At 40.4% G+C, this 18433-nt stretch overlaps 1 protein-coding gene across 2 annotated transcripts in view; it reads right to left on the bottom strand.

Moving 5' to 3' along the window:
• The window catches only part of SLC9A3 (solute carrier family 9 member A3), a 78661-nt gene that overhangs the window by 39303 nt on the left and 20925 nt on the right, over window positions 1–18433 (bottom strand). For both annotated transcript variants that reach the window (XM_073332595.2, XM_073332596.2), the window contains exon 2: window positions 6916–7218. In XM_073332595.2, the coding sequence (XP_073188696.1) occupies window positions 6916–7218 (303 nt within the window). The remainder of the gene's footprint in view (window positions 1–6915; window positions 7219–18433) is intronic.

Here is an 18433-nt window from a genome sequence, read left to right as displayed (position 1 = left end):
TCTCTTACCTTTTTTTGTTCTTCTAATAAAGTTCTGTTTTTTAAGAATCTGATTGGGTTTTTTGGGGTCTTAAAAATCCAAGGCTGGCTTGTGCTCATCTTGTTTATTCTCAAGCCTCCCCAGGAAAGGGGGTGTAAAGGCTTGGGTGGATATTTTGGGGAAATAGGAACTCCAAGTAGTCCTTTCCCTGACTGTTTGTTAAATCACTTGGTGGTGGCAGCGTTTTACCTAATCCAAGGGCAAAGACTGTGCCTTGGTGAAGTTTTAACCTAAGCTGGTAGAACTAAGTTTAGGGGATCTTTCATGCGGGTCCCCACATCTGTCCCCTAGAGTTCAGAGTGGGGAAGGAACCTTGACACAGGCCAAATTCTGCTCTCACTTACTTCGGTGCAACTCCCTTGACCTGATTCTATGTAATTAAATGCAGAATTTGTCCTCAAAGCACATTTCTGGACTTCTTATTCAGACAAAACTCCTACTGAAGCCAAAGTGAGTTTTATGTGAGTAAGCAGCACACGGTTGGGCACCCTCAAGAAAATTGATTATGGTATCAGACTAACTCAACATTTATTTCAGTGTTTTTGTTCTCACCTAGGAAATTAACTTCATTTAGTTCTTCTATAAAAGCACAGTAATTTCATGCTGAACAAAGGTTCCAGATTGATAGCCCTGGAAGCAGATAGCCTCTGAGTGTATCCGTAGGACAGGGAACAGTAATGCAAGCATCTCAAACTGGAAGGTCAGCAGAATATAGAAGATCCTTAGAAATTACAAATAAATGCATTTTAAAATGAAATATTTAAAAACAATTTCCTCCTTCACTTACTTGCCAAACTGTGAGGCCAGAGTTTTATTGTTAATGTCACTAGCACCTCATCCATGCAGGGAGCCAGCCAAGTCCCTAATCTGTTGTGTTTGATGACTCGGTGTTTGAAAAGCCAAGTCACCTGCTAGCCTAGAGAGACTGGAAATGTTGCCCAGGCAAGTGGACTGACAAGCAATTGGTTGCTCTGCAGGGAAGACCAAAGGAGCAGAGCAACCCTGGTCCTTCATAGGAGGTAAGGGGGTGGCCAGGAAGCAGAGGAGCCTCCTGAAGAGCCTCAGGAGGGGAGGGAGAGGCAGAGTGTGGCATGGCAGAGCCAACCTCTGCTCTTTGCAAATGGCAGGAGAGGAGCAAGAAAAAAGTGTGGCACTCGCACTTTTCCTTAAAGAGGAAGGGAGAGATGCAGAGAAGCTGACATTCCTGATAAGGGTCTCCTGGCACATCCTAGAACCATGCAGCTCCAGAGAAGTTGTACAAATGGGTATGGAGTCTCATTCATTTATCTGGGGCTCAGAATTCATTAATGGGCAGAGGAAGGCACCTGAATTAATTAATGGGAGTCGGGGTGGGGGTGTATTTATTAACTGCAGGGAGTCCAAAATTCAAGAAGGGTGGGGGAAGCATGGCAGAGCCCAGAATCCATTTATTGAAAGGGATGGTGCAGAGGCCCATTTTAGTAATTGGTGTACATGTGCACCAGAAGTTATTTGCTTTGGGGCGAGGGGGACAGAACTGACGTATTAGTTTGGGAGTAACAATTTGGTAATGAACATTGAAGAGCTGTGGCTTTGCTGTGGTATTGCTTGTAGCATGGCAGTGTGGGCACACTTCACCCAGGCTCACAGGGTCTCTCCTTCTGGTGAGCATGTGTCTTCAAGTCCAGAGTATTTAGGGACTGGCAGGTAAGTGAATGAGAAACTGACTTTCGATTGTTTGTTACAAAATGCATGGAGCTATTCACCCAGGAGGAGGACCCAAAATTGGAGGCTGGGTAGAGTACCAGACACAACCCACCCCCCACTGGCAGCAGCAAAGAAGATGGGAAAGGAATAGACACCATCTCTCTATCCCATCACCAAGAAGCAGGAAAATATCATTTTCTGTAAAGCTGACAAGGATTACGGGAACGGAGACCTGCCTGGTTTTCAGAAGCACATAGTTATTCTATTTATTTATAAAATGGAGACAGTTGTCTTCATTCACATTTATACAGACTGGCAGTGAGCAGGGGCGGGTCACAGTCTGGTTTTTTTTTTTTTTTTTTGAGGTGGGGGGGAGGGGCTTGTGTGATTGGGTAGCAGGGTGGTGTCAGTGGCAAAATACTTTCAGGCCTGGCAGAAAATTCTGAAGCTGGCCCTGCACCTGACTCCAAATAAAGATTCAGTAACATTCTTACCCTGCTTGCTGTGGTTAAGGAAGAGATAGCTCAATGGCAATAACTATGGATATTAGGACACTGTAAAACAAATGCCTTTACAATGAATTGGCTCACCTACATCTCTTATCTGTTTTATATGTTACCAATTCTGATTGCTACTACATTCTTTAAGAACTTCCAAAAGCTAGTGAGCAAATACTGATGGGAAGGTTAGGGCACATCTGTAACTATTACAAAATAGTGTCAAGAGAGGTGGGATTGCTAAACCTGAGTTTTACTTAGGCTACCAAACCTACCACCCATCCCCTCTAATTCAATGCACTGTCACTAAAGAATTATAGAACAATTTTCACTCTGGAAGTCACCAGGAAACTAAGACCTTGTCTACATTGCTAAACTTCATAATTAGAATTCATTAAGTGGGAATTCACTGTCCATGTAGTTCCACCAGTAATAGCAACAGTGTGAGTGCTGGTTTTATGATTGGGGGGGAAACAGTCAGCATGACTTGCGATTGGTTTTCCTTTTTTCCTTCATGTGAATGTGCAAGGGTGACAGTGGGCACTAGTTTAACATTTAAGTTATATTTCTTCCAAATGTACTTTTAAAGTAGCATTTCCTTTTCATTGTTGTTTTGATCTTCTTGCCTGTTCTGTACTTGTCTTCTGCACATAGTACAAGTTCTAACTAAGGACACTGAATATCATATTTAACAGGTGTTTCCACTCATTTAAATTGAAATCTGTGTAATCCAGTTTAGGTGAAATGCTCTCATATTGGGGAATAGATCAGAGTTAATCAATTACTAGTTCCATCTGTCAAGGGAGTTGGAAGAAACATATAATCTGTTTTCTGTTGTTGCTTTTATCAAAACTATGTTTTCAATGGATATACATCCATACATTCAGTGATATTAAACTTTCACCTTTGTTTGCCTGAATAATAATATTTGAAGTAAAAACAAACAAAAAAAAATAACAACCCCAAAATACTCCCAGGCACTTACTCTACAGAGGATAACATGAGAAGTAAAATCCACAAACTAGCTCCAAGAACTAAGAAGAATCCCAGTACCCTTCCTTCCCCAGCAGCTGGAGTGGGAGAGCTGGGTTTCTCTGCAGGTACCATACCCAGACTTCTCTCCCTTCTTATATATCAGCATGTGGCTATTAGGTTTAATCCTTCGGTTAGCTGGTTTCACGTAAGCTATTCAAGTCCTACTTATCTCTATTTGCGAGTGACATAGTTTGACTCAGGGACAGGCTTCTCTGGCCTTTTCCATAATTGAGATTAGAACCGAAAAAAGATCTATAGGTCATAATACATCATCCTGTCAGTTAAATATGGTGCATACAGTATATTATCTAGTTCTTTGTGCAGTCTCATTTTAAATGGTTTAAACAATCAGGCCCATCCGTTTACAGATGACTGTGATGCTTATGCTGTTGCAGGCTGTAGGAGTGTCAAACCTATTCAATAGAAAGAGCTGAGTCCCATTTTTAACTGTGATTTAAGTTGTGATTTAAATGTGGAAGACATTTATGACTATACAACCTACCCTCAGTCCACAGTGGAATTCCCATTGATGTCAATGAGAGTTTGCACAAAGATAAAGGGGGAAATATGGCCTTTATATTGTAACTCAGTTTCAGTTATTGTAGCTAGTTAAAATTTTTGAACACTTCTTTTTTGGGGGGAGTGGGGGAGGAAGGGTGCTGAAAATGGCCTTTTATTTAAAACAAACTTTTGTCTTAAGTGTTTCCTTTTCCCCAAAATTCTCCATATTTTTAATTGCATTTGCAGAACATTTACCCGAATTTTTCATTAACAAAGTCATTTTTATGACATTTTCAAGACAAATTTTGATTAAAAATGTCAGAACTCCTTTTAACTGGTCTGTTACAAGCCCTGCAAAATGGAAACAATTTTGAAATTTCAAAATGTTTTGATGATTTGTAAAAAATTACATGTTCTAGTTATCAATCGTATTTTTATTTAGTCATCATCTTATTGTGCCATTCAGCATCACTCACTGGGAAAATATTCTGATAAGTAAGACTACAACCATTTCTGCCCATTTTTTCACTTCCTTTCCCATCCTTCTTTTGCTTTTTTTCTCCCTCTACTGTCTTTGGGTGTCTCTTCTGTTCTTCCCTCCGCATTTCCTTCCCTGAAGCAGTTCCCCATTCCCATCTTGGTGTGGACTTAAATCCCAACCCTTTCACCATCCCAGCACCTATAATGAGCATCAATTAAAAAATTAATTATGACATTTAAAGTATCGTCATTACGTTTTATAGATAGTTACACCTCATTGAGGCTAATGGAGAGAAACAGGGCAGTTCACAGCTCTTGATCATTGTTTCAAACTCAGAAAGACAACACTGCCTGGGTGATGCTCTGTTCACGTTGGAATCAAGCACAATCACGAGGGTTTAGAAACTTTCTATTCTTGAAAAAGAGAAAAATAAGCTATGATTCTTTAGCATGTGAACATAGGACATATGAGACACACAAATACATTAAGTGGGCCAGATCTGATCTATGGGCCAGAGGTCTGACAACACTGCTTGATATATATTCTATTTGTAGGCCTCCAGCCCCTAAAGGGTAATCCTATCACAAATAATTACAGGATGTGATCAAGTCACATTCTATCCAGTACAGGTATAAGGTATCTCACATGCTAGCCAGTATGTTACAGCCACCCCCACAGCTATCTTCAGGTGCAAAAAATAAACCAATTTTGTTTACATGGGAGTGTAGGTCTACTGCAAAACAAGGTAAGGCAATCTCATCCATTTAACTTCACAATAATGCCTTTTTTTTAAGCAGCAGCATTAAACCCTAGCACAAACACCCAGAACAATAGTAGGCAAGTGAGAAATGGCCATCAGGCTTACAATCCTAGCAACATGGCTGCCTAGCTTTGCTGTAACCTCAGAAGCCAGTGTAAACCTGTCAGAATGCTAATCCAAGTTTTCGATAAATACATGGAATCAGATCCTTAGAGGCAACAAATTCCTTCCTTCCTTCCAGCTCTCCTTTGCAAGGAATATTTTTTTCGCAGAGGTTGCCAGATCACCATACAGGCATGCATCATGTGGAACTGCTTTCGCATTTTTCTTTCTTGTAGCTAAGACAATGGAAGTTTTCTTGTGTTCGTTTGCCCTCTGCTTATCTCTGCTTTACAAAGTTAAGGCACTGGGGTGAGCAAAAGTACATTCTTCCAAACAAACAATTAAAACTATGAACCTGTTCTTATAGAAGGACGTTCTTGCTGCAGAAATCTATCACTTTTGGCACTCAGACACCATAGTGATACGCACCAGAGACACACTAGATTAAATAAAGTACAGAGAAATTAGACAAAACAGATCCTGACCAACTTCAAAAGCCTTGAAAGGTACACAGATTTTATATTTGATTAAAAATGGTAAGGCAAATTATATCTGAGCGAAATTAAAAAAACAACCAAAATCTCAAATTTTGCTGGTGCAAAATTGTTGATTTAATCAATTGTGCCTATAAACGTAAAAAAAAAAAAAAGAAAGAAACATCTAGCTACATAATTTGTGGTTCTACTCTGTTAGACCTCTAGATAGAGTTTTCAAAGCAATGCAGGGAATGAAGCCACATGTTTTCCGTCACATTTAATGGAAAATAAGTAGCTAAATCCCAGGCACTACTTTCAAAATCTGAACCCAAAAATTCTGTTATTTCATCTGTCATGGATGGTGGGAACAACCTTTGAGGCTATTTCTGACCCTTTATGTTTAATCGTGCTCCTTCGTGGTACATTTTCCCCTCTATAGAATCAGAGTTCACTTTAGAAGTTATTTAGTGGAGTAACAATATTGGGTCAGACTACCTCTGTTTGCTCCTCTGTGGGTGCATTAGGAAACCTCCTGCACCACCCCTTCTGCACCTGAGCAGAAAGCTTCCAGATTCATGGTGCCTGAGCTCCATGAGTAAGAGGTACTAACAGGTAGATGTGCTACACACCCTGGAGGAGACACATCTGAACAGCAGTGCAGCCACATCTCCACTCCCCCTTGTGGTCTTCTGATTTGCTGGTGTTGAGTTGCTAGTGGTCCAAACCTGGTGCTACTACACCTCCACAAAAAGATGTAACAGCTGTTGCTATGTATACTTCTCATATCACCTCAGAGACGTTACACATTCATCAGTACTACATGGGCAAAATGCCCCTTGCAAATGCCACTTGGTATTACAGGTCTTCAATCTTACCCTAGCAGGGTGGTTTCTAGCTTTAAATGTTGAAACAATGACCTATTATATGAATACACTTAGAGGGCCCTTGTTTAATTAATACTAGATCTGAGTGGAGGACAATTTTCTGTTTTGCAGCAACTTTTGAGATTCGTTCTGCACTGGAACAAAAAAAATCCTTTTGGAATATTTTTTTTAACATGGGATTGTGTCAAAACATGTGTTTTTTTTGGCTTGAAACCCTAGCTCTTTAGTCCAGGGACATGTGTAGGTAAGTAGGGTGGTGTGTGTCTCCTGCAAAGTTGGAGACCCAAGTTCAAGTACCTACTCTGTCCACTCTGACGTTTCATTTACCTGAAAATGGTCCAAGTTAATACTTGGTGTTTTTCTGCGGGAAAGAGTTGTTATCTATAATGCACCACTAATGTACCAGCCAGCACCCATTTTAATTAGCAGTGACTCTTTTGAGAATCAGGCTTACCCATTATTCCGCTCAGGTAGACACCATAGAGAGACAAGCCTGTTGTGGCGGCATTCCACACAGTCCCGATTACAGCATACAGAAGGATGGTACCAAGGTTTCCAAAAAACAATTTGTTTGGCATGAAGTATCCAGCATCTAAGACAATGGGTGGCAGCAGGTAGAAGAAAAATACATTTGGTGTAAGGGTGAAGGAGGCAATGTGGTCTGCAGCCCACACGATACCGCCCAGGAAGAGGCCAAGGACAATCAGCAGAGCACTCTCTGGAACCACGCGGGTGACTTTGTGGGACAAGTGGAAAACTGCAAAGAAAGAGAAAAAATGTGAAAGAATCAAAATGCAAACATAATTTGATTGATATTTCAGCTGTTGTTAGTAGGGCTGGTTCTAGATAAGAAAGGAACAGAGGAGAGGAGAATGAGACCAGATCTCTGAGCTAGGATGGAGCAAGATAAATGGGAGGTACTAGAGATGTTTGGCAATGAAGTACTGTTGAGGGAATCTCAGCAAATCAATTTTGGAGGAGTTGATGTGAACCTTTGCTTCAGTTTGGCTTAACGGTAGATGTGCACCCCTGATTCAAGGACTACTTGTGATCCTAACCCATGCTGAATACAGCTGAGCTCATATATAGCTTTTCACTTTCATCTGAAACTCAATCAAAACCACGGAGTTTCTCATGGTGTTAATATCAACCTATAACTCTGCTCAACTAGCACACAACTGGGCCCAAGTTTGCTGAAAATTAGTACAAAAAACAGTCAGGACTCCATGTTTTAAGATGTATTGAAAAATCTTCCCCCATCACCTTGCAGAGGTATGCAACGATTGGTGACATGATTGTAACAGTGACAGCAGCCAGCCTATACCAGTGCTCACACCACGGCTAGCGCCAGTGTAGATGCACCAGGATGAGTGTAACAATGGCAGAGGTCCCTAAAGTTTCCAGGGTAGACAAGACCTGTGAAATAGACCAAGTTGTAAACATTTTGCTCCTGCCTATGTGGATGACCCCAAACCAGGTTAAAACTGGATTAAGGTGACAACACTGGGAGAAGGAGGCAAACTGTGCTCAATAAACATGCTGAAACAGTCAGTTTTGAGGAGCATCTGGGCCATTAATTCAACAGCTGGAACGTAGCTTCCACAACCTGAGTAATCCAATAAAGAAAACCAGTGTCCCTCCCAGTTAGCATCTTCTCTTTGTTATGAAGGCTGCACTGCCTCACAGATTGTTGAGAGTCCCTGAAAACCATTGCTCTATGTTTACAAATCATGGCATTCAGGTTTTCAAAGGATTTTTTTTTTTTGGTGGTGGTCATTCCCTCCATTCCTTGCATCTCCAGTCAGTAAATTATCAATCAATTTATTACATTAAGGAGAAAGGATTACATTCTTTATCCCTGAAAATAAATTTTGCTGAGCCAGACTTACTTGGGTCAGGATTCCCTTTTGCTATGTTTTCAGACAGAGACATGACTGAGAAATGCCCTGAATTAAAAGTATGGAACAAGAATTTTGAAGACATCTGAAAACCTGATATTGTGAAATAGCCACTGGACTTCCTGCTAAATCCTCACTATTCTATAGAATTCTGATAGATATAATAAAGGAACAGTTTCCCCCCAATGAACAGAATATTTTATATCAGCTGAAACTTTCCTTTGCACTTGGAAAAGTTTATCTCCAATTGCACGCTGTTTTTGCTATGAACATTGACCCCTCTCTAAAGGTGAGTCCTGGTGGTACATTGCTGCAGTGCCCCAAAAGCACGGCAGTGAAGGAATCAGGCTCACAGAGCCACATTTCCCTCCAGGCTCTTAAAATAGTGATTAACTGCTAGCCTATACCAGACCTGGTTTATGCCAGCAGTAGATTTTTACCCCCTCCCCATTGCCTCAGCGGTGCTGGATGGCACAGTAAGCGGTAGAGTCAAGGATTCATCCTTTCCCCTCCACCTGATCTGTGAGGGTGGGAAGTAAGTGATCACACAGGCCACTTGTTATTGTGCGTCTAGAACCAAGGGCTGCCTATCCAAAGCAAAGGTGTAAAGGAGAGGCAAGGGAAGTGCCTTACTCCCCTTTACTTTCCTGAACTGGCATGCAGCCCAAGAGAAAATCTAATCCTTAACCATCAAGGGGCCAGATTGTACTACACTTATTCCTGTAGAGTAGCACTTTACTACACAAGAAACCCCATAGACTGTTTCCATAGAAAGATACTGTTCAGTATGAATAAGACAGACAGAGTCAAGTCAAAACCTCTATGAGAGTCTCAATGCGCAAGAGGAAAATGCCATGAGTATTCCAATATCATGCAATGGTTTTAGACTTTACAACTGGAACTTAGCTGCAAAGTCTGAGCTCATACTCACACCTATAAGGCCTCAGCCTTTTTTCCCTGGCCAAGGGTGCAAATTCCACGTCACGAGAACACCACACTTCAAGCTATGCCTTTCTGGACAAATATTGCATTTTTCAGATGATTAGAAAAACGGAGTTGTCCTCATGCCTCACATCTCCCTCTAAAGTTTAATCAAGAAACGTCATACCATTTTAATAGCTCACTATCCTGAAATATGTCCCCCTAACAATGCATCTGGATCTACTGCAACTTGTGTTAATGGGAATACACTCCTTTCATAGGGCCAGTCTGACAGCTTTACTCACACTGAGTAGCATCTTACTCCAGAAGTATTCCACTGAAGTCAATGGGAACACTCACTGAATCAGGTGCTATTCACCATGAGTAAAGGTATCAGCATCTAGCTCTTAAACTGAATTAGAGATCCATATGCTCTGACAACTAGCTTTTGTAAGCTGCCTTTCATTCACCTAAATGGTGAACTCCCAGCCAACAATTCCGGACAATAGTTTGCATTTGAAGCTACAGGTAGGATGGAATTACAGCAGTTCTGCAGGTGCCAAGGAGGATGGGGTGCAGTTCCACACAGACAAATAACTCTGTAAGGAATTAATAGTGAAATAATTTCTGCTTATTCTAATGATGCACCTGTTGTAGCTATTCTGTACACAGGTGGCTGGGGACAACTAGGTAGCACAGTAGGTTATTTTTTTCACCTCTGCACTCCTGGGTATAAATCTGAATTAGCCTGGTGATTTCAGTACATGGCCTCCAGTGTTTTTGCCAGTCCAAGACTTTTCAGAGAAGGCTGGACAACATGGTGGTAAAAATAACAGTAGCTAGCTTATCCCAATACCCCCAGCACTGCTGTCTCTGTCTACAAATTGTGTTAACACCATTATTTCACCATACTCTGGTCTGCTGTGGAGGTTCTCAATCCCTTTGTATTCTTGGACCAAAAAATGACCTGCAATCCACATGTCCCACAATCCTTTGCAGCAACCGAGAATTGTGGGATTTGGGTCAAAGGAAGACACAATGGGTTGGTGCTGCTCTGAGTTGAGGGGGATTTCTGCCAGAGGCACTTCCCTCTTTCCTCTTCTTTCTCCATCCTCCACCCAACCATGCTCAGCTCCATTTTGAGAGGCTGTGAAGCACAACCTGCTTAAGTTGTTGCATGGCAGTATGTTATCCCGGGGCAGTGTCACATTGTGTTAGAATGCAGTTTTGTTTTGTCTGATAATAATCATGTCTTGGACTATAACCTAGGGTAGACCAGGCCTAAGTCTTCAGTACACAGAAACCCTTCACACACAATTCAGTTCATGCACAAAGCAAACTCTGCATAGACACTCAGCAGTAGGTCAACAATTGTGTTAAAGTCAAGTACTGTGATGCATCGACAAATCTCTGTAGGTTAGCTTGTGTTTAGTGTTAACCTCTGTGTTCTGTCACTTTCATGGACCCTTTAACTCTGGCCTTGTTTACACTTGGAAAGGTTTGCCAGTAAGCTATACTGGTATAGCTTATACAGTTTCCCCAAATAGAATAAGGTATACCAGAAAAAACACTTTTATAGATATTACTGTCTACACTAAGGCTTTTGCCAGAATTGCTAAATTGGTTACGGGTGGGATTTTTTCACACTCCCAACTGACAACTATGCTAACAAAACTTGTTAGAGTAAACCAGGCCTCAGTCACCCAAAACTGATGAAAAGTTACTTTTATAGTATCTTCACTTTTTATTATTAACACAAATTATAATCTTCTGTACAGATAATGTTGTATAAAGACTGCTTAAAACAAGTCCTAGTTTCCAGTATACTGTACAAATTAGAAAGGTCACTCTCTGGTGAAAGAAACAAAAATAGTAAACGCTAGTTAGCAAATATTCAAAATGTTGCATGGATCTTTAGCCATGAGATTCACAATAAAGCTAATATCCTATGCACTGCTTTTCACGTATACCCTTATGATTTTTAAAGAAGAATGAATAACACCTCCTTAATCTTAGTAAGAAATTAGAAAAAGAAATTTGATTTAAAGTCACTGGCAGAACATCATAAATGAAAGCCAACTGTTTTGAAGTACTGCTTTAAATGCTAGCATTGACCTATGATTTTGTGGAAAACTGATTTGTCTAACCTGGCTTTAGCAAGCTACACTGCCTCATTGCTCTACCTATTTCTGTTCTCTGTCTTTCAGCAATTGCAGAACCGTGTCAGGTTTGATTCTCTTTCTTCCCCCTCTCAAAGCACTGATCATTCTTAGGCCTCCTTTACATCGTAACTTCTGCCACACTGGGGAACCCATGCCTGATCTACACTTTAAAATTAGGTTGACATAGATACAGCACTCCGGGGTGTGAAAAATCCACCTCTCTGAGTGCCACAGTTAAGCCAACCTAGTCCCTGCTGTAATGCTGCTAGGTCAACAAAAGAATTCTTCCGTTGACCTAGCTGCTGCTGCCGCTCAGGGAAGCAGACTACCCACATCAATGGAAAACTCCCTTTCATCCCTGTGCGTTCGACACTATGGTGCTACAGCAGTAAAGTGGCAGTGTCCCCTTAGCACCCATAATGTAAAAATACCCCCAGGTCCACTATGGCAGTGCCTTTACATGGTGAAACCTGGCACCGAACTATGCCCCTCGTATTTTAAGAGTGCAGGAGAAGGGGCTCAAGAACTACAATATTGTAGCCAGGTCCCTTGCCTGGTAGACACCACAGTACACATGGAACTCGTAAGACTTCCTAGAATTTTAATGTTGATAATTTAGGCCCTATCCACATTTGCCTGGGAATGGTATTTGCTGAACTAGTTAAACATCCACTTTTCAACCAGTATGGGCTAAGTCAGCTTAGACAGGGTTTGACCGGCTAGTGTTTAAACTGTACTTCTGTGCATGTTGAGCATCAGAGAAGAAGGGGCCTTTTAGAAAGAAAAGTCTACAGACCATCTCACAAAGTAAATGTAGAGTTATTGCTTTCCCTACACCTCCTTTGGGATCCGAGGAAAGGGACTGTGAAATTTAAATTAGTTGGCAAAAATCAGACAAACAGCGACAAGTTCTAGGTGGGTCCAGCTTCTCCAGGCTCATAAAGGAAAGTAAAATAATTTGAGAAAGAAGTTCTTAAGGATAATTTGGCTAGTTATTTTTAAGCATACTTTAAGAATGCATTATACACATGGAAACTTGTAAAGGAACTTAACATTTAACAAGCTGTTCACTGCTCACTAAGATAGTTTGCAACAGTTTTGCAGCAAATCATGCAACAGACAGATTTTTTGATTCTTTCCATTCACTGACTAAAATGAAAATTGAAAATGTTAACACTTTTCTTTGGGTTAATTATATCTCAGAGGACTAAGTTACCTGACAAAATAGCTAAAGAGGAGCTGATATGCAACTCCTGCCCATTTCAATCATTATTCTTCCTTAACATACAAATAAAAGTTTATTTAAGGATAACCTTCCCAATGTAGGTTTTCATTCATAAATAACCTCTTTATCTAACAGCTGTATTTAATGAATACCATAGTTTTCATTCATTAAACAAAAAAGTTTGGATGACTTGGTTCTATAATTTGGTTCTATAATTATATCTATTGATTCTGGCTGACACCACGGGCAAAGCTTCCATTAATTTCACTGGGTGCAGGATCAAGCCCTAAATAGTCTGAGATTATGCTTTGCTTCAGATAGCATCTTTTGCTTTCCTGTTAAGGCATTGATCAGGAAGTCTTGTACGAAATCCCCTAATACAGCTCAACAGTGCATAAACTGTTATCTTATATCCATTGTATACAAGTTGGAAAGTTTTATTGATCGAAGTAAGATTTTTCTGTGTATAAAAACAGAAAGTGATGTTTCTCCTTTTTTCTCTCCTAAAAATAACTGTAACAAGATTTCCTCACTGCCAAAATACATATGTCAAAATATTGCCATTTCACACCCTTTATAGCATCTTTAAAAAAAAAGTACTGAAAGAAATTCTTCCCCCTCGCACTCTCTTCAGGATGCATGTCATATTCTTTGAATTGTATACCCTTCGGGACAAGTCCTCTCTTTTCTACATCTGTCCAGCATTTTACACGCTAACTCTTTTGTTTGCTTTTTTTTACCTGCCACTGTTCACTGACCAGATATTTTCATTGAGCTGTCAACATAGGTTACTTTTCCCTGAGTCTCTAAGATTAATTTTAGCAATGAGCCTTTCAGATTATGTCTTCAAACTTTTCATTTGTCAACACTGAATTTCATATGCCAGCATGCTGCCCATTCACCTAGCTTTATTAGGTCCCTTTGGAGTTCCTTACAGTCTTCTCGAGTCTTGAACAACCTAAATAATTGTGTGTCATCTGCAAATTTTGTAGTTTCCTGCTCACCCCCTTGTTCAGATTATTAATGAGTATTTACTAAACAGCAATGAATCTAGTATCAAACATTTGGAGAAACCCACCATTCACCTGTGCCATATTGAAAGTTACCCATTTACTCCCACACACAGATTTCTGTGTCTCATAAAAATTTCAAATCCATGCATGGATTTTACATCTCATCCTGTGGCTAATAAACTTCTTTAATAACCTCTTATGAAGGACTTTTTGAAAGTCCAAACACATTTATATCAGCCAGCGCTTCTTTATCCACTCTTCTGTTGACATGGTCATAGAATTATAGTAGATGTGGTTTTCCTTTACGGAAGCCGTGCTGGTCTGTCTCTGTCGTATTCTCTCTCTTTTTTTATCCGCATTTCAAATAGTTTACTTGGTACTGAAGTAAGGCTTTTTGGGTAGTTCCCAGAATCACCCCTTAGCACCTGTTTTACATGGGTCTAATATTGGCTGCCCTCCAATCCTTCGGTATAGTAGTCAGTTTTAATTGGTAATTTTGTTAGCAGCTTCGTAGCTTCAATATTAAATGCCTTTAGAAGTTGTAGATGTTTATCATTTGGTTCTAGGCATCAGCTGCTATTTAGTTTATCAGTTTGTTCCAGCACTAACTCTTCTGACATCTCAAACTCTGATTGTGCCTTATTTTAATTACCTAGAAAAAAAGAAGGTACCTACTTAACTTTCTTTTTGGTGAAGATTGATGCAGCTTCTCTACAGTACTGTTATTCTTCCTGGCTCCCTTTATTCCCTAGTAGCCCAGCAGATCCAATGATTCTCTCACAGGCTTCCTTCTTCTGCCATACTTAAATAATTTCCTATTTGTTTTTTTTTATCTTCTGGGCCATTTGCTTTCCTAAATCCCTCTTGGCTCGTCTCATTTTCCACCCTACATGCAAAGTGTTGCATCCCTTCTATTGACTTCAGTTGGGATGGATCTCCAGTTTTTGAAGATTATCTGTTTGTCTTGAAGGAATGCACTTTCCTATTTAGCCATACTTCAGCCTGGGATACCCAGAGGTATCCACAGTGATCTGCGGGTTGGTAGTAGGGTCTCCGCCAAGTATGGCACGTAGCTCTTTGTAACAGTGGTAAGTCTGTGGTTTAGCACCAGATCAGCTGTTGGCCTCCCTGCCCATCTGATATGCTTGATGCAGTTCTTTTGCTCTCATATGACACTGCTGCTGGTCCCTGTCATGCCCCTTCTCATGCATCCCCCATGCAATCTGCTTTAGATGACCTTGCTTCTATGGCTGGTCAGTAGCTGTGTTTGCACAGCCTCTTCTCCCCACGGAGCCAGGAGATCCAATATCTGTCTACTTCAAGCTGGAGCACGTCTGGAGTGTGTAGCCAGTGTGGGCAGCTACACACAACAATGGAGAGCTGCTAGGTGTGCTCACTAAACTGGAGAATCAGGAAAAAACATTTCAAAAATTTGTGGGGCTTTAATGGCGCGGGTTTCCAGTCTCCATGACCTCCGGGCAGTGGAATTCACAATTGTGACCAGAACGATCAGTGTCGGGCATTGTGGGACAGCTGCCGGAGGACTGTGAGAGTCAACGTCAGGAACTCAGTATCCACACTCGTGCTGTACTGACCTCAGTATGTAGACCATGGTTCAGTGTCTCTGGGGAAGTGGTATTACTGTGTTGCTGTAACAGGGCACTTACATTACTGGGAGACATATGCACAACTAGGGCAACGCAAGGCGGTTTATGATGACCTAATTTTGCAGTGTAGACCACGCCTTAGAGCAGATATGATTGCTTTCTATAAATATACCAAGAAGGTAAACAAAAGGGAGGGGAACAGCTATTTAAGCTAACAGGCAGTGTTGGCACAAGAACAAATAGGTATAAAATGGCCAGGAATAAATTTTAGGCTGGAAATTAGAAGGTTATAACCATCAGAGGAGTGAGGTTCTGGAACAGCCTTCCAATAGCAGCAGTGAGGGCAAACAAGCTAACTAGTTTTAAGATGGTGTTTGACAAGTTTATGAACGGGATTGCAAGATGGGGCTGTCTGCCGTAACAGGGGACTAGAATCAGTGCCCACAACGTTCCTTCAGTACCATGTCTTACATTCCTATGGATTGCAGGATTTTAATTTCTGCACTTTTGACATTAGGACCTTTCTGACTAGCTCCTTCATTATTTAAAAATCCTTTCTTCTGTAGCTTAATGTCACAGTGCTAGGGTTTGGTGCAGTCTCTCCCCCAGGGATGTCCAATTTAATTCTGTTGTGCTCACTCTTATAGCTCAACTGTAGTTATGCCTTGAACCAACTTATATGCGGTATACTTAGGACTAAGTCAAGAACAGCTTTTCCTCTTGTGTGCCTTAGAAGTAGCTGTTTCAAAGAAGCAAAGATTTAAGGTCTTGAGAAACTGCTTCTATACATTGTGTCCCCAGGAGACATTCGAGCAATTTATATGTGGGTAACTGAAGTTACCCATTATTACTACTTTATTAGATTTAGTTGCCTCTTTAATCTTTCTCAGCATTGTGCACTCAATATCATTTTTCCTGATCAGGAGGCTGGTAGTATAATCCTGCTGGTCTCTTTGGATTCTTATAACTTCTATCTTATGAATTTCTATGAACTGAATCTGTACAGATTTTACTCTATAGTCCTCTCAATTCAAATTCTTTTTCATTTAGATTCCATGCGATCTTTTGTTGCTACTTCCCCACCTCTATGAACTAATCTGACCTTCCTGTATGCTTTTAGCCAATATCCGTGAAGAAAAATCATGTTGCTCATTCATCCTAATCAATAGTATTTAAGTACCAGCTAAACTCCTGCATCAATCAATAGGTTACACTTTTACTAAAAGTAATAAAAAATGGAAAGTTTAGATTCGAGTCTCTTTGGGAAAGAAATTGAGCCGCCTTATGTTTTTCTCTAGCAGCCAATGCAATGGGATCCTACTTTTGATTTTGGCCATTGGATACTACCATAATATAAATGACAATAAATAGTAATACTATCAGTGTTCAACCTTGAGCACCTCTACCTTAGCACTCACGGGGTTTAGGGCATTTAGACATGAAGTCCTTTGCAGTAGACTCATTTCTATGAGCTGGTTAGAGTTTGGTTTTATCCAGCTTATCAGGGCTTTATTCCTTGCCACACGCTTTTGATCATGATTTAAAATGCACACTGCATTGTAATGAGCTCATTACATTGAAGATTTGGGTCACTCTTCTCTGTGGGTGAACAAATTAACAAAATACATTAGCAATTAAAAATGTGACCAAACATTTTAGGATCAGCAGGTCAAGGTCCCCATTTGATAGGTCTTGAAGGCCATGTGTGCATTTTACCCCGAAGTCAAATGCCAATGGATTGTGTGACCAGGCAACCATTACCCCTATGAATGTTCAAGGTTATAATGAGGTTTAAGCAGTCTGGGACAGATTCTGTTACTGTTAAGTGAGTAGTTCTTCACTGAATGAGTTGTCCTGTTGTAATGATATACCAGAGTAAAGGCATGTCTACACAACAGTCGCTACACCAGCATGGCAACGGTGATGCAGCTGTGCTGCTATGGTGCTGTAGTGTAGATGCTGCCTGCATTTGCAGAAGGGGTTTTTCTGTTGATGTGAGTAATCCACCTCTCAAAGAGGTGATAGCTAGAGGTGATGGAAGAATTCTTCCGTCAACGTCACCACGGCTACACTAGGGCTTAGACTGACCTAATCAAGGCACTATGGGCACAGAATTTTTCACAGCCCTGAGCGATATAGCTAGGTCAATCTAATTTTTAAGTGTAGACCAGGCTGGAGTATAGCAGAATCTGGCCATCATGGAGCAGACCAGAGGTGTTCAAGAAATAAAGAAAGCAAGAAGTTTGGAAATAAAAGCAAAACACACATTAGAAACCCCTTGAAAGGTGGCAGAGGATGGGTTATAGGATGGAAAAAAATTAGCAACCAGTTTTAAGTTCCAAAACAAAGGTGTTAGGAATGTAGCCAAATCTTTTTGCTCAATATATAATATTTGTCCTTCACAATAGTGTTTAAGCAACAACCAGAGAGTTAATATAAGCTTAATGTATTCAGGAAGATCCTAAACTAAAAAAACTAAAGCTAAATAACATTATGTGCTACAGCTCCTTTGTGGTGCCAGAGGATAACAAAAGCCTTTGATTTTATTACAAACCTTTCTAATTAATGTTAAAAGGTCTGCAGTAACTATGCATTATTAGTGGTAATAGCATCAGCAGCAAGTCTGTTTTAAACTAAAACGATTGCCTGAGGTCTCCATAAAAATGCATCAGCTGATCTTACAATACAAATTAAAATGGCATTCAGGAACATTAAGACAAAATGGAATTTATTCTCTGTTAAAGTTATACGTAGCAACCCCTTTGGCTTTAAATTATCGTTAGAACTAAATTGCACACTGAGCTGAATCACTTTTAATAGCAAATGTTTAGCTTTATTTTTAATAAACACATTCAGCTACATTTAAATAATATTACAGGGGCCAATTAAAATAAAGAAATGCAAAGAAATTCTAGTTAACCCACTCCATTCTGCATACATTTTAGAAAGGTGTCTGACGTCCCACGCCACATATGCTTTAACTTAGAAATGTCCTTGCTTTGTTCATTGAAATAAGGAATTGCATGGAAACCAGTTACTAGGTCAAGTACAGAAGCAGCTTTTCTAATGTAAAGACAAGTTGTATAATCTAATAAAGAATCCCAAAACCCTACTGCACAGTGCAGAAAATCCTCCACCCTGGGCAT

The sequence above is a fragment of the Lepidochelys kempii genome, chromosome 2 (genome assembly GCF_965140285.1).
Source record: "Lepidochelys kempii isolate rLepKem1 chromosome 2, rLepKem1.hap1, whole genome shotgun sequence".
In the NCBI taxonomy this organism is placed as follows: Eukaryota; Metazoa; Chordata; order Testudines; family Cheloniidae; genus Lepidochelys; species Lepidochelys kempii.
This window is presented reverse-complemented; position numbering and strand designations above follow the sequence as displayed.